This window comes from Ambystoma mexicanum, chromosome 4q, assembly GCF_040938575.1.
Source record: "Ambystoma mexicanum isolate Mex_15411 chromosome 4q, UKY_AmexF1_1, whole genome shotgun sequence".
Lineage (NCBI taxonomy): Eukaryota > Metazoa > Chordata > Amphibia > Caudata > Ambystomatidae > Ambystoma > Ambystoma mexicanum.
In genome coordinates this window covers 1107675546-1107689788 of record NC_090928.1, presented here as the reverse complement: position 1 = coordinate 1107689788, position 14243 = coordinate 1107675546, and the positions used below count along the sequence as shown (strand labels likewise).

Sequence of the window (14243 nt, the reverse complement as noted above, 5' to 3'; positions counted from 1 at the left end):
CTCAATATTGTCTGGAGTAACTGAAAGAATACTTACTTTATGATTCATGATTTTCCCATAGGTCTCCACTAGGGATTCTGCATAGAAGGGCGTTTCTCCATACAGCATCTCATACATGCAGACACCGAGTGACCACCAATCACACTCGGGCCCGTACTTTCCTTTCCCATCTTCCATGGCCTGCAGGATTTCTGGGGAGATGTAGTCTGGAGTACCAACAGCCACAGAAGATTGAACCTGGAGAGAAAGGAATTTTAGAGTCATCACTCTGTCACTTACACTTTTGAGAACATTTTACAGGCATTTTAGTTACGTGAAATCGACATACAATGGCGTTTTTTGAAAGGACATTTGAGTAATGAATGTCACTGTTTGTACCTAAGATAAGTTGCGATAAGTGTACGAATTGAGTGCTTTCTCTGCCAAACAGAAGACAGGACGGCACAGTTAAAAAGTTTCTGCATCACTGTATTAGAAAGAATACAAAATGCGGCCGGCAGCTTAGGACTTTTCAATAGCGAGCAACAGGTAAATGTTGAAATCTTCATTCTATTCCTTGAGCAGTCCTCTACAGAATATTCCCCAGGTCTTCTCCTTCACCTCTAAAAATGTAAATGCAACATTGCATGTCCCTCCCGAAACCCCTCTACTTCTACTTCCATTCCTACGATACCGCTACCTTCTGAAGAGTGGAGGGCAACGGCTGTCACAGCTACCATTTTAGAGGCAAACCATGCATGACATTAGAGGATGGTCTTCATATGCCCTCATCTGAGGACTTGTGGAGAATCTCCCTAACAAAGTGGTAGCAGCAGTGGGATTCAAGGTCTAAGAACTCAGTGAAGACAACGTAAGTGACAAAGCAAATGTTTACTAGTTTTGAAAGTAGGTAACTGCTGTAAGTGCCTCCCTTAAAATTTGTCTTTTTGTGGACTTCTAAAATGGTGGACAAGAAATAGCTACGACATGGAGCCCTGCTATGCCATAATTCTTAGAAATCAATATTATGACTCACGTGTAGGTAATTCTGTGGAAGATGTACACCTGCCGGAGCTGAGAGTTCTGTTGGTGGCAGCAGGACAACGCATGGTCATCTGGTGAGGCTTTGGCAGTACATAGTCGTCTGCCGGAGATCTCAGTCTACATGGGATCCTGTGGGCAAGCCTGTGAGTGGTGCTACTGTTCGGCCTAGGTTGGTGGACTGCATGCCTCTCTGCCTGCCAAGGTATTCAGGGCCTGGTGCACCACTGGTGGCTGGCCTGACCAGACATGCTGGCTCATGGAGGGCCAGCCCTTGTCAGATCTGCTGCAGCATAGACCTAGAGGGAAGTGGCTGAGGCCAGAGGGGGTAATCTGCGTCCAGAGGCAGCTATGGTGGTGAGGTAAGGAACAAGTAACTAACCTGTAACTCCTGTTCTCCAGCATGGGTCTTACATGGATTCACGTGCAAACCCTCCCTCATTCCCCTCTTGGTTCATACTGCCACTTTACATACTGATAATTGTAGTTGAAAAAGTGACTAACTCCAAATAGCATCATGAGTCACAGTGATGAGCCTCCACAAGTAGTTCAGAGACCACTAGCATCTGCAAGACTGCTGACCAATGGGGGTAAGTATAAATTATCTAAAACTGATAACTGTGATACAAGAATCATCCAGAACCGCCACCTGGTTGGAGAGAACAACCATCTACTCATACTCAAACCCATTCTCTCTGAACGTAGGGATCTTACCCTAAACAGGGCAAACATCCTAGCATTATTTGCTGAGATCCCCAACCTTAGAGCAATCAATACATTCTCAAGATATAGATTGAGTGGACTTTAAGCAAGATGATCAGACGACAAAGTCTTCTTGGAAATTGACTCTAAGATAGTTCAAGTATTAATCTTGAAGGAAACTCCCAAATTGTGTCAACTGGGATTTGGCATGCAAGCATATAGAGCAGAACAAAACCATGAACATCAAAAAGCCTTTGAATTAAGGGAACCAAATAATTCTCCTTTGTTGCGTCTCAGTGAAATAAACGTGGCGTGGTCCTCATTAGGCAGAGCAGCCACCCGGGCAATTGACGATTAGTCATGGGTTGCGGGGGTCTTGAATTCGAACCCAGCGCCTCGACAATCTGTGGAAAGGTATCTCTAGCTATGAGAAGAACTGAAAGTGACCTCCTGGAACACAAGAGGCTACTCTTCTTTGTTTACAAATCAGGAGACTGCCAAAAAACTAAGAGTGTTTGATATCTTCCTACACCAAGAGACTTGGCTCACCAAGAAACCCTGATGGATACAAAATTGATGCCCAATTAACTGGCAAACATCATAAGGGGCATCTTTTCAGGCTTGCTTCACTGCCAGTAGCCTGGGCTGCAGGCGCTGTCAACGCTGTCCTCCGCCGCCGTATGCCTGTAAGCAACCTCTGTACGCCTCTTGTGTAGTGGAGCGGGAAGGGGTGGTATAACCTTTGGAGGACCTGCTGGACTTTCCTCTCGAGGAAGGAAAGGACGCAACCGGTGCTGCTGCAGGGTCCCGAGAGAACGTGCCATCTTTCTGTCAGATTTAATGGTTTGCAGAGATTTGTCAACAGTCTTGCCAAAAAGGTTCTCTCCATCAAATGGCATGTCTACCACTTTGGTCTGGACGTCCGGTCTGAAGTTGGTGGTGTGAGAAACCAGAGAGTGTCTCACCAGCTAGTCCTCTCTCAGGTGGCCAGGGCACGGCCATCGCCTTTGGATCCAGACCTTGGCGTAGACCAGTGCAGGAGGATCACCTGGGTGAAGGGTCTTCGGGGAATGGGGCACGAGGCAGCTGATGATGAGATGCAGTATCCCCCCCTTTTTGTTAATCAACCCCATCCTATTTTATAGGATACACTGAGGTGCCAGCTCCTCCCCCCTCTTAACACAAACACTGGAAAGAGGCAGAGGGTGACAGAGTAACAAGACCAACTCTCATACATCGTACTGGACATGTCCCGTTAATCGTATCAGGCAAAGTCAGGTACTTGACTTCCAATGCATACACCCGAGAACAATTAGCTCTCCTCACACGGATAACAGGCAACATCTAAAGATACACTCTGAGCAAGGCAGAACACGGATTTGAGCAGAACATCCGGGTCTAAGGCACACCCACTCATCAATGCCTGCAAACCCTTCCTCTCGCCTTCCAGTTGCATTACACTAGCCAGAACGCTAGTGCTCTCACAAATTGACTATTGCAACACTCTCTTTCTTGGCCCCTCAGAACGCAATTTGAACAAACTGCAGGTGCTGCAGAATAATGCCCTCAGAGCGGCTCGGAGTATCCCGCGGCACTCGCATATCTCCAGCTTCACACAAGATGCCCATTGGCTCCCTGTACGAGACAGAATCACCCTTACATCCCTCGTCATCATCCACAAATGACTATCAAATGAAGCCCCCAAATACTTCGCAGACAAGTTCAACAAACACACCTTAACCAGAACATTGTACTCTCACTGTCTATCCATCTCCAAATTCTACCTAAAAAAAGCAGGCGGCTCCAGCTTCCCGGTCCTAGACGCCATACAATGGAACGCTATACCAATGAACCTTAGAGCAGAACCTTCCTTTTGGACCTTCGGAACAAAAGCGAAGTCCTGGCTCTACCAACAAGAACTCCACCACTGTCTGACACACCAATTAATGTACTCTTATCCTATGTCTGCCTCTCGACCACCATGTAACCCGGTCAACTACACTTACTGTTTTTATCTTGTATGTCTATATTCTGCTGTAACCTCCTCTAAGTCTCCGGCGCCCAGTTACCTCAGGGTTCGGCGCACGGTATAAATAAAGAAACTAAACTAAGCATGCTTTGCATCTCTTCTTAGTCTTGCGTTTCTGCACTTGATGAGGAAAAATAATAAAGTCTTTCGACAGTATGTATATGTATCTGTCCTCTATCTACATAATTGTGTAATGGGTGCGAGTTTGCTTCATGACTAACGTTGCTATGTTGTGGTGTCACAAATGACGTCAGCACAACGGATTTCCGGTATTAGTCAATCTGATCCATTGAGGCATTTGGATCCATGATCAGTGTAGTGGCACCTGTATACATAAAGACGTTAACTGGATAAGGTTTGAATGGTTGTCTGAGAGAATATCTGTTTGCATATGTGGATGTCACTGGCCTTCCTGGGGGTTGTCCAAAAAGTGAGTTGCATCTTGTGTTCTTGACTCTTCTGGCTATCTTGTTCATGGAAGTGAGGAGGGGAATTCCAGGGACCCTCTCTTCAAATGTAATTCGGGAGCCAGATGGGCTACTGTCTGATCATCAGGTTGCAAGCTCTCTGCTGTTGGTCGATGGCACTTCACCCGGGTTCTCCCGGGTTGCCTCTCTGTTGAATTCTCGTTCTGCTCCCTGTAGGAGAAAAAGACTGGCAAGCATTTTAGCTTAGCAGCATGGCGTGAGAGAATTGTGGATTGCCCAGAAACATACTGTGGAGTCCTTCCCCAGCTCATACAATAGGAGGGCTGGAATTTGGGCCCTCTTAACTGCCACTGTAAATATCGGGTAGGACTGGCTCTGGAATTCTCGTTGGTATGCCTCGCATCTCCAGTTGAGAGGGGTTCCTGTCGCCTATTACCTCCACAAGGCCAGGAGTACAAGATTGCTGTTATCCAAAGGACAAAAGCTCTTCAGTTTTATTTGTGAGTGTGGAGTGCAATAAATATTCTAAGGCAATATATGACTGAGCTGCATTAGGCAGCAAAAGGATGTTGGCTGCTCATTTTTCTGTTTTATGGAACAGTTTCGTTTGTATTGATAAATCTGTTAATTATTAAATAATGTATGTGGAGAAACAACACAAAATGTGCATTTGGAGTTGTTTTCTCGGCATGAGCTGCAGCAGTATGACAACATAATACCTAAAATGCCACAACCATGGTTGTTAACTTTTCTCTGCACTGGGCCATTGCTGCTGTTTGTTGCATTTTACTACTTTTGTATTTATTACATACAGTTTTTTTCATGAGCTTTGAAGATATCATGGTCATAATTGAAAGTGAAATTGAACTGAAGGAGTGCAGTGCCCATGTTCCAGATAGCTCTCTATCCCTCACACTCACAAACACAAGTAACCTGCAGCTCTCCAGATGTTTTGGACTACAACTCTCATCATCCCTCACCGTTGACTAGGCAAGCTAGGGCTGAGGGCAGTTGTAGTCCAAAAGCATCCGACAAGCAAAAGATTCCAGGCTCCTGCACTTGTGGAACATAAAATGTGGCCTTGCATTAGAAGTTCAATAGCTTTCTTGCGGGTTACACTTAGATTACAATTATAGTGGAATAAGGCGCATGCTTGGGACTTCTTTATGAATGTTTTACAGTAATAGCCTGAGCAGGATTCCCTGGAGGTTTGAAGTCCAGATCACACCTTGGGTAGGTTATGCTCAATACTGCTTCTGTGAAGAGGGGTAAGCTTGGACATCCACCACTAGAATTTAATATTCTTGGTATAATAAATGCAGCCTGCCAAACACTTGTTAAGACATGGCCTTGAGGGAGTGACAACATTTTTATAATGCACTTGTCTTAACAGTTTAACAAGCTGCAATTTAAACTGAGTGGCATCATTGTTTAAAAAGTTCAAAAACTAAACATGGAAAAGTGTGCAAATTACCGTTCCATCTTCCATGAGTTTCAGACAAGAACCGAAATCAGCTAATCGAATATGGCCATTCATATCCATCAAGATGTTGTCCGGTTTGATATCCCTGCAATGTAAGTGAATACAAATTTTGAAGTTTTGGGAGATCCAACTTACTAATGCATGTTCAGAGAATTATTTTAGCAACTTAATGAAACGTGATTAGGTTTAAAACATCTCTACATGAGGCAACACATGTTAGCATAGAGTGCCTGAAAAATTGCGATTAAATGTACACCTACAAGACAAGAAAATAGTTGCTTACCTTCAGTAATGTTCTTTATGATGGCTAGGTCCTTCCTGCAGGTACAGATTCCTCATCTTGGGAAAGGTGCCCCCAGGGACAAACAGACTCATAAGCCACCAGGGGCCACAGTGCAGCTCTGTGCCGGCACCGCTCAGCATTGCGAGTGCCCATGGCATCAGATATCACTTCAAATGTACTTTCATAGAGCCACCTGCAACGCATAACCACAGTTCTGCCAAATGTCTTCACTCAAGAGGCTGAGGAGCTGTAGACCTGCCACAAGTTACAAGCTATTCGGCAGAGGGGAAGGATGGGTGGGGCGATAAGGGGTCTGGGGGTAGAAGATCTTGTATATCAGAGGATACCTTCATGATTTTGGAAGACAGCCAAATCTGTAGTTCAGTGGAAGGGACGGGGATAGCAAAGAAGCGTCTACAACAGACACTTCTGGAGAACGGCTTGTTCAAATCTCATTTCCACTTCAGCAAAGGGATCCAAGCATAAATGCTTTACGAAAGTGTTCACCAAAGCCCACATACTAGCATGACAGAGGTCTACAACAAGTGCATCTTTCTGAAGGATGATGATGTTGCTAACCTTTCTGTAGAGTACATCAAAGACCTTTGTGACAAATCTAGCAACATCGTCACCGATTCCCTAGAAGGAAGCTTCTCTTATGTAGCCAGGGAAAGGCAAAAGCTAACCGACTCTTAACCTGGGGGTGGCCATCTGTGGGAAGACCACGTAAGGGAGGACAACCTTCAGGGAGCCAAAGACATACTGATTCTGAATACTCCATCTGTATTTCTTAATGATACCCATGTGCCTTTGCAACATTCCTGTATGGATTACTGTGATGTAGATAGAGAATTCCTGGGTTTTCATGGCAGGAACATTATTTACCTCACCCCCTTGTATTGTACTGAGACGAGGAAGAGGTATGGAGTAATGAGGAGGACTAGAAGTGGTAAGCCAATGCTGCGTTCTAGTCTTTGGAAAATGCTAACCAATGCCAGGACATCTGAAATTGACCCAGCTGAACAGAATGCAGAGAGAGACGGAGACTGCTGCTGAATCCAACTTGTTCTGACGCTGGTTGGGACACCAGAGGCGAGCAGACTGCAAGATGCAGCACGGAGGCTGAGAACAGTGAGTAGAGAAACCGAGCGGAGAAAAGTTTGCTGCATTATCGCCACTAGCAGCTGGAGCTTCCAAAAACAGAGGAAGGCAAAGTGGGAACCAAGCGGCTAAAAGAGCACACTGCCAGTCAGCGGGACGAGAGCAAAGAAGACGGTGAGACGCGAGGAACGTCGAAGCTGCCAGTGAAGACCGGTAAGCCCACTGATAGCTAATGGGACACCGGGGAGCTTAAGGGCGAAAGCTGCATACAGTTGACAGCGCGAGAGAACCTAATTAAAGGAACTGGAATAGTTCATACGAATATGAACATTGTTAAGAAAGGGTCGTGACCCAGTACTTGAAAAGCATTATTTCCCGGGTGCAAGACAGAGTGAATGGAGAACGGAAAAGCCCTGTCCAGATAGTGAAACAGGCAAACAGTGAGTCTGGGACTCACACCCATGAGAGGACATAAAAAGTCCTGGCAGGAAAGTAAAGTGAGAAAAGTCAGGGGAAAAAAACCTTGTCCTGAAATTGGGGAATAGTGATAACCAATATAAAAAAGGAAGCACCATACCCCTTTTAAGGATAAGTAACAAAGTTGCAAATACCCTGTTAGGAGACTACAATACCCTGTTAGGAGACTACACCAGTGGTGGGAAAAGGATTAAGAAAGCTCAGGGGGTCAAAACCCCTCCAAGAAATTGTGGAAAAGTGACAATCAATGGAAAAGGGAAGAACCATCCCCCTTTAAGGCTACTTGAGATCCAGAGAGTGAGAGATTAAAACATTAAAAATAACTGTGTGCTTAAGGGATACTCAAGGGAGGAGTCGTATCCCTTGAAACTGTGAAGTAAAACATTGTATGAAAGGAGAAAAGCAGGGGAAGAGTCATCCTCATGTGAAGCAGTGGAACATTATTGACTCTTTCTGGAAGTACCGTATAGACATTGAAACACCAAAAGAAACATAGGGGAAGGGAGGACTCCTTTTCCTGGAGGAACTTTATTCCTTTTCTTTTCTGCACCATAGATGAACAAGTTACTCTCTTACCTGGTAACGTTCTTTCGATGGGATGTTCCGACGACGTATTCCATATTTATGACAGTAATCACCACAGCTGTGCTGCTTCGGAAAATCTTCGGCGTCTGCGTCCTGTGTTGATGACGTCGATACGCCGCCCTCGAGGACCTCCTCCGACGGCACTGGATGTTATAAGTAGGACGCACGACGCCCGTAGCCTCAGTTTTAGTTTTTTCCCCCAGAACGTGTGGCATCAGTCTTCTGCCAGTCTGACACACAAAACCTTGCGGAAACGTAAGCTGCAATCGCATAAGAAATTCTTTAGTGGGGAAGGTAGGGAGGGAGCGATATGGAGTACGTCCCATCGAAAGAACGTTACCAGGTAAGAGAGTAACTTGTTCTTCGAGGGGATCGAGTCCGCCGACGTATTCCATATCTATGACAGACTCCCAAAGCAGTACCAATGCAAGGAGGTGGGAAAAGAATTTAGAAAACAGAAATTTAGAATGCTGAATCAAATTGCGGAGTAAAGGACCGCCTTGCCAAAGGCCAGATCCTGCCCACGGATGGAATCGAGGGAGTAGGGATGTAATAAAGTATGTACCGAAGCCCAGGTGGCTGCATCACAGATGTTACGAATAGGAACCCCCCTCTGTAGGGCAGTAGAGACAGCCATACCCCTGGTAGAATGGGCCGTAAACCGACCGGTGGGTCCTTACCCGCCAAGCGGTAACACTCCGAGATAGCCAAAATAATCCGGCGAGACAAAGTCTGTTTCGTCACAGCTTGTCCCAAACGCTTTCCAGCGTAACCAATGAAGAGTTGATCATCCACTCTGACCCGGGACATGCGTGAAATATAAAAGCTTAACGCTCTCCTAGGATCAAGCCTATGGAGCCTCTCCTCTTCCTTAACAGGATGTGGAGGAGGATAAAACGCCGGAAGAACAATCTTCTGGCTTAAATGAAATTCCGAAACCACCTTCGGAAGAAAGGAAGGACGAACTCTAAGGACAACCCGGTCCTTATGAAACACAGTGAAGGGTGGCTTAACTGAAAGTGCCTGTAACTCACTCACTCTGCGAGCGAAGTGACCGCAACCAAAAATACAGTTTTAAGAGTTAACAGTCTCAAAGGGCATGAATGCAAAGGCTCAAACGGAGCAGCCATCAAAACTTGAGAACAAGGGTCAAATCCCAACCGGGCACCAGGAAAGGTGACGGAGGGAACACATTAGTGAGCCCTTTCAGAAACTGAGAAATTAAAGGAATTTTAAAATAGGAACACTCTTCAGATAAGCGCTTAAATATGGACAGCGCCGCCAGGTAACCTTTAACGGTACCCACTTGCAGGCCCCTGTGGGCCAAAGAAAGCAAAAAAGACAGAAACATGGGAATGTCCCATGCAAAAGGATCTACATTCTTAACCCTGCACCAGTCGCAGAATTTACGCCAACGGCAAAGGTACAGGGACTTAGTTGCTGGCCGTCTGGCCGAGAGCAACACCTCCATCACGTCTTCAGTGAGGTCCCAATCCATATACCTCAACCTTTCAGAAACCAAGCGTGAAGGTTGAGGGATCCGACCTCTGGATGGAGAACCTGACCCCGCTCCCGTGAGAGCAGATCGTCTCGGTAGGGAAGACGACGTGGAGGGCAGATGGACAAGTCGAGAAGGTCCGGGTACCACGTCCTCCGGGCCCATGCCAGAGCAATGAGGATCATCCGGGAACCGAACCTCCGTAACCTCCGCAGTACTTGCGGGATGACGGGGACTGGAGGGAACGTGTACAGCAGTGGAAATGACCACTCCACCACGGACGCGTCTCCTAAGGCTCCTTTTGGAGGAAATTCCCGCGAGCAGAACCTCTCGCACTTCCGGTTGACACTGGAGGCGAAGAGATCCAATTGAGGGGTCCCCCAAATGGCAAAGATCTCCAGGAGAATCTCCTGAGCCAACTCAAACTCGTGAGAGATCGCGCTCTGCCTGCTCAAAAGCGTCCGCCGTCTCATTTTCGTCTCCGGCCAGATGAACTGCCGAAATCGAAACCTCCTGCTGGATTGCCCAGAACCAGAGCTGCATCGCCTCCCTGCACAGAGGAAGTGACCCTGCCCCCCCCTTTTTGTTGAGGTAGTGCATGGCCACCATGTTGTCTGTCAGGATCAGGACATTCTTCCCTCGCACAGTCGGCAGAAAAGCCTTCAGGGCTAGCCTGATGGCCCTCAGCTCCAACAGACTGATATGGAGTCTGAACTCCGACGGAGACCAACGACCACTGACTGTCAACTCGTTGGCATGAGCTCCACATCCCGTGAGGGATGCATCAGTCACGATTGTCACCTCCGGCCAGGGTAGCCAAAAAGGAGCCCCCTTCATCAGATTTTCTTCGACGGCCGACCACAGAAGGTCCTGGGCGACCGAGGATGGCACCTGAACAGGGTCCGACATCCTGCCAGAGGACTGAGACCACTGTAGCTTGAGTGCGCATTGCAAAGATCTCATCCGCAACCTGGCCTCTGGCACCAGAATAATGCAGGATGCCATGAGGCCGAGCAATCTCAAGAACTCGAACGCTGGGAGACTCTGGGCAAGCTGAAACTTGTGCATCATCTGCTGAATGTGATGTGCCCTCACCTGGGGAGGAAAACACTGCCCCAGGGACGTTTCGAGCACTGCTCCGATGTACTGAAGCCACTGAGTTGGTGTCAAATGGGACTTCTTTAAGTTAAGGGAGAAACCCAGCTTGTGGAGGGAGTGACAGGTGACTGACAGATGATCCAGGACTTGCTCAGGAGAGCGCGCCCTAATCAACCAATCGTCCAGGTAGGGGTAGACATGAATCCCCCCTCTCCTGAGATGCGCTGCCACCACTACCATGAGCTTGGTGAAGACCCTCGGGGTGGAGGTCAATCCGAACGGGAGGACCCGAAACTGAAAGTGCAAGTCACCAACCGCAAACCTCAGGTACTTCTTGTGCTTTGGATGTATTGGCACATGAAAATAAGCGTCCTTGAGGTCGAGAGACACCAACCAGTCCTGAAGTTGAAGCGCCTGGAGGCCTTGAGAGAGAGTAACCATCTTGAACTTGTCCTTCCTGAGGAGTTTGTTCAAACCGCGCAAGTCCATGATGGGTCTCAAACCCCCGTCTTTCTTGGAAATCATAAAATAAGGGGAATACCATCCCTTGTTCCACTACGCTACAGGCACCAGTTCTATTGCGCCTTTCTCCAGCAGGGATTGAATTTCCTGCGTAAGGAGCGGATCCAGACTCTTCAAAGAGAGATTCCCCGGTGGATTGTCTTGAGGCCTCTGCCGGAAAGGAAGACAGTAGCCGTGGGTTATGATCTTGTCATGATCACTGCTTCCAAGGAGCCAGGACCAGCCCAACGTCCTTGGAAGCAGGCCCCTAACCCTAATCCTAGGCACCAGCCTGTCCCCACGGGGACCTTTTGGACCTTGTCCTGGCGCCGGTGGCACCAGGCTCATCAGAATCATCGGTCCCGGCACTGGAAGCGCCGGGCTCATAATATGTGTGCAGATGTTTGGGTGGACTTACCTGCAGCAGACCATTCTGCTTACTTACCAGCCACTTAGAAGCCCTCTGTGAACAGGAACTACTTTCTTACCTGGGTGGGGCAGCTCCATTCCCTGGATTCAGCATGGGGAAAGCTTCTAGAACTGGAACTCTTTTCTTACCTAGGCGGGGCCGTGGAGGAAGACTCCTCATCACTCCAAGGCTATTTAAACCACACCCGATAGAAGAAACGTGCTTCGCGTTATTCTGCATCTGCAGCAGAACGCTCACCGAGTCTGTTCCAGCCTTTCTTCTTTCGATCCTGAATCTGCAAGAATCATACTCACCATTCCTGTATCCAGTCGACAGCAGCACCTGCAGAGACAAGAATCATACTCACCATTCCTGTATCCAGTCGACAGCAGCACCTGCAGAGACAAGAAACAGCAGGTTAGCAAGGCAGACTTAACTCGCAGTGCTTACTCACCTGATCCATCGGCTGCGGTCATTTCGGCACGCTGTATTTTCGCCTGTGAAGACAAAAGCATTGTCATTACTTACCAGCACTCTGTGAACTCTGGAATTCTTCACGCTGCATCGCCGCCTGCGGAGATAAAAGCATTGTATTCACTTACGGGCATTCCGCGGACTCCGGCGCTGCAAACAAACTTCTAAAAGACAAAAGAAGAGACATTAGACAGGTATTTTACTTACGCTCATCGCGCTCTTCACAATAGAACGCCTGCAAATACTCCGGTGCCTCTTCAACACGAACCACGCTGCAAGGGAAAAAACAGCTAGAGCGCTTGCATTTACTCACGCATTTCCAGGCGCTTTATTTCATCTTCCTCAAGAGTCCTGCAAGCAAAAGGGGAGAAAAGCATCATACAAAGTCCTGCCTTACACCTAAAGACTCTAAAGACTATAAAGACTAAAAAGGTGTCTGGAAACTCACCGCTCGTGCTATTAACGACGGTAACGGTCCTCTGAGTCCAAGAGGCCTATGTTTCACCAGTGAAGGAACTGGCAACAGCGCCCTGCATCAGACGCAGATGGAGAGTCCAGCATTCACCTATCTAAGGTGAGCACGTTGACCAGGGGGCTCTACGGAGAAGCTGGGGAGAGAGAGGAAGAGAGGCATTACACAACCCAGACCATTAACCCCTATATTCTTTCACCTGCAGAAACCTCACCCTACGAGTTCGTCACACAGTGCGAAGAGGTTCGACCCCAGAAGCCCATCGAGTCCTGCACATCACCTTTCGAGTCACAGACACCTTCCTGCCACGACCTGCGCCTCCGTGGGAATCAGGTGAGCGTTACAGATCTCCAGAACCCACACATCTGAAGTAATGGCGCGCCACTCTGCAAGATGCTGCGTCAGCCTTCCCCCAACCGGCGGACCATGGGACATGGCCTCATGACTGAGCTGAAGCGGCTGCGGCATTGCCTGAGGGCAAAGAGGCAACAGCCCGAGCGGCCTTGGCACCTCGAGTACCTTGTCTTCCACCTATGGCACTCCTACGGTGGCCCCTTTGACTCGCTTTACCAACGAAAGGAACCTCCCCTCCATTGCTATCCCTTAGGACGAAAATGCGGAGGTTGGCGAACTGCAGCGCCCAACGACTTTGCTGCAGCTTTGGAGGTCTGCAACCTCTCAAGGCTCTCGTCAGCCTTGCTGCCAAAAAGATGTTCCCCGTTAAAGGGCATGTTGAGGAAACGGGCCTGCACATCAGGAGCAAACCCCGACTTCCGCAACCACGCAAACCTGCGTATCACGGTGCTCGCCGCCATGGACTGGCTGACGCAATCTGCCATGTCCAAACCCGACTGAACGGCCTCACACATGACATCCTTGCCATCCTGAACCATGGCAAGGAAACCATCCCGTTCGTCCCCTTTGGGAATATGTTCAGCCGCTAACGAAACACAGTTCCACAGAGTGTGCGTGATACGCGATAAGGCACATACGGAGTTGGCCGCCTGAAGCGCCATACCCCCTGAAGAAAACACTTTCTTCGTCCAGCCGTCAAACCGCTTGTCGTCCCCATCAGGAGGGATGGTAGGATACGACACCTGCTTTGTCGGGGCCGTAGCCGCCTGCACCACCAAACTCTCCGGAGTGGGGTGCTTGGTCAAGTAGCAGGGGTCGCTACTGGCTGGGCGGTATTTTCGCAGCAAAGACTTGCCCACTGCCGGGAGACTCTGCGGAGCAGTCCAAGCCACCGCCACCCTCCTCTGTAGAGCTATATGGAGCAGCAGTACCAGGTCAGTTGGTGGACCTTGGTCGAGGATATCCGTAAGGTCATCCTGAAGAAAATCCCCTGGGGGAGCAGACCATCCCAAGTACTTGGTGACCCTGGACGTAAGGCACCGGTACGAGTAGTCGGAATGAGCGCCAGGCTCAGGCCTACAAAACTCCACCTCCGGAGAGGTGTCCAGCCCACTGGCATCGTGCAGGGATTGCTGCAGGTCTTCAATTTGGCTATGGCCCAAGAAAATCTTGTCCGGTACCGTATCCGGAACCATGCCATCATCAGAGCCCTCATCCACCTCTGATATAAACTCAAACTGGTGGAAAGAAGGCACAGAATGTGGAACAAAGCCATGCTTGGCCTTTGCCAGAGCCTTCCTAGGCGGTTCCACCGAGCCCTGGGGAACC

General features: G+C 48.5%; 1 protein-coding gene across 2 annotated transcripts in view; it reads right to left on the bottom strand.

The window, feature by feature from the left end:
- CDC42BPA (CDC42 binding protein kinase alpha) overlaps positions 1–14243 on the bottom strand; it is a 1600792-nt gene that overhangs the window by 1075275 nt on the left and 511274 nt on the right. For both annotated transcript variants that reach the window (XM_069608679.1, XM_069608678.1), the window contains exons 6-7: positions 5654–5747; positions 37–237 (exon numbers count right to left, since the gene is read on the bottom strand). In XM_069608679.1, the coding sequence (XP_069464780.1) occupies positions 37–237; positions 5654–5747 (295 nt within the window). The remainder of the gene's footprint in view (positions 1–36; positions 238–5653; positions 5748–14243) is intronic.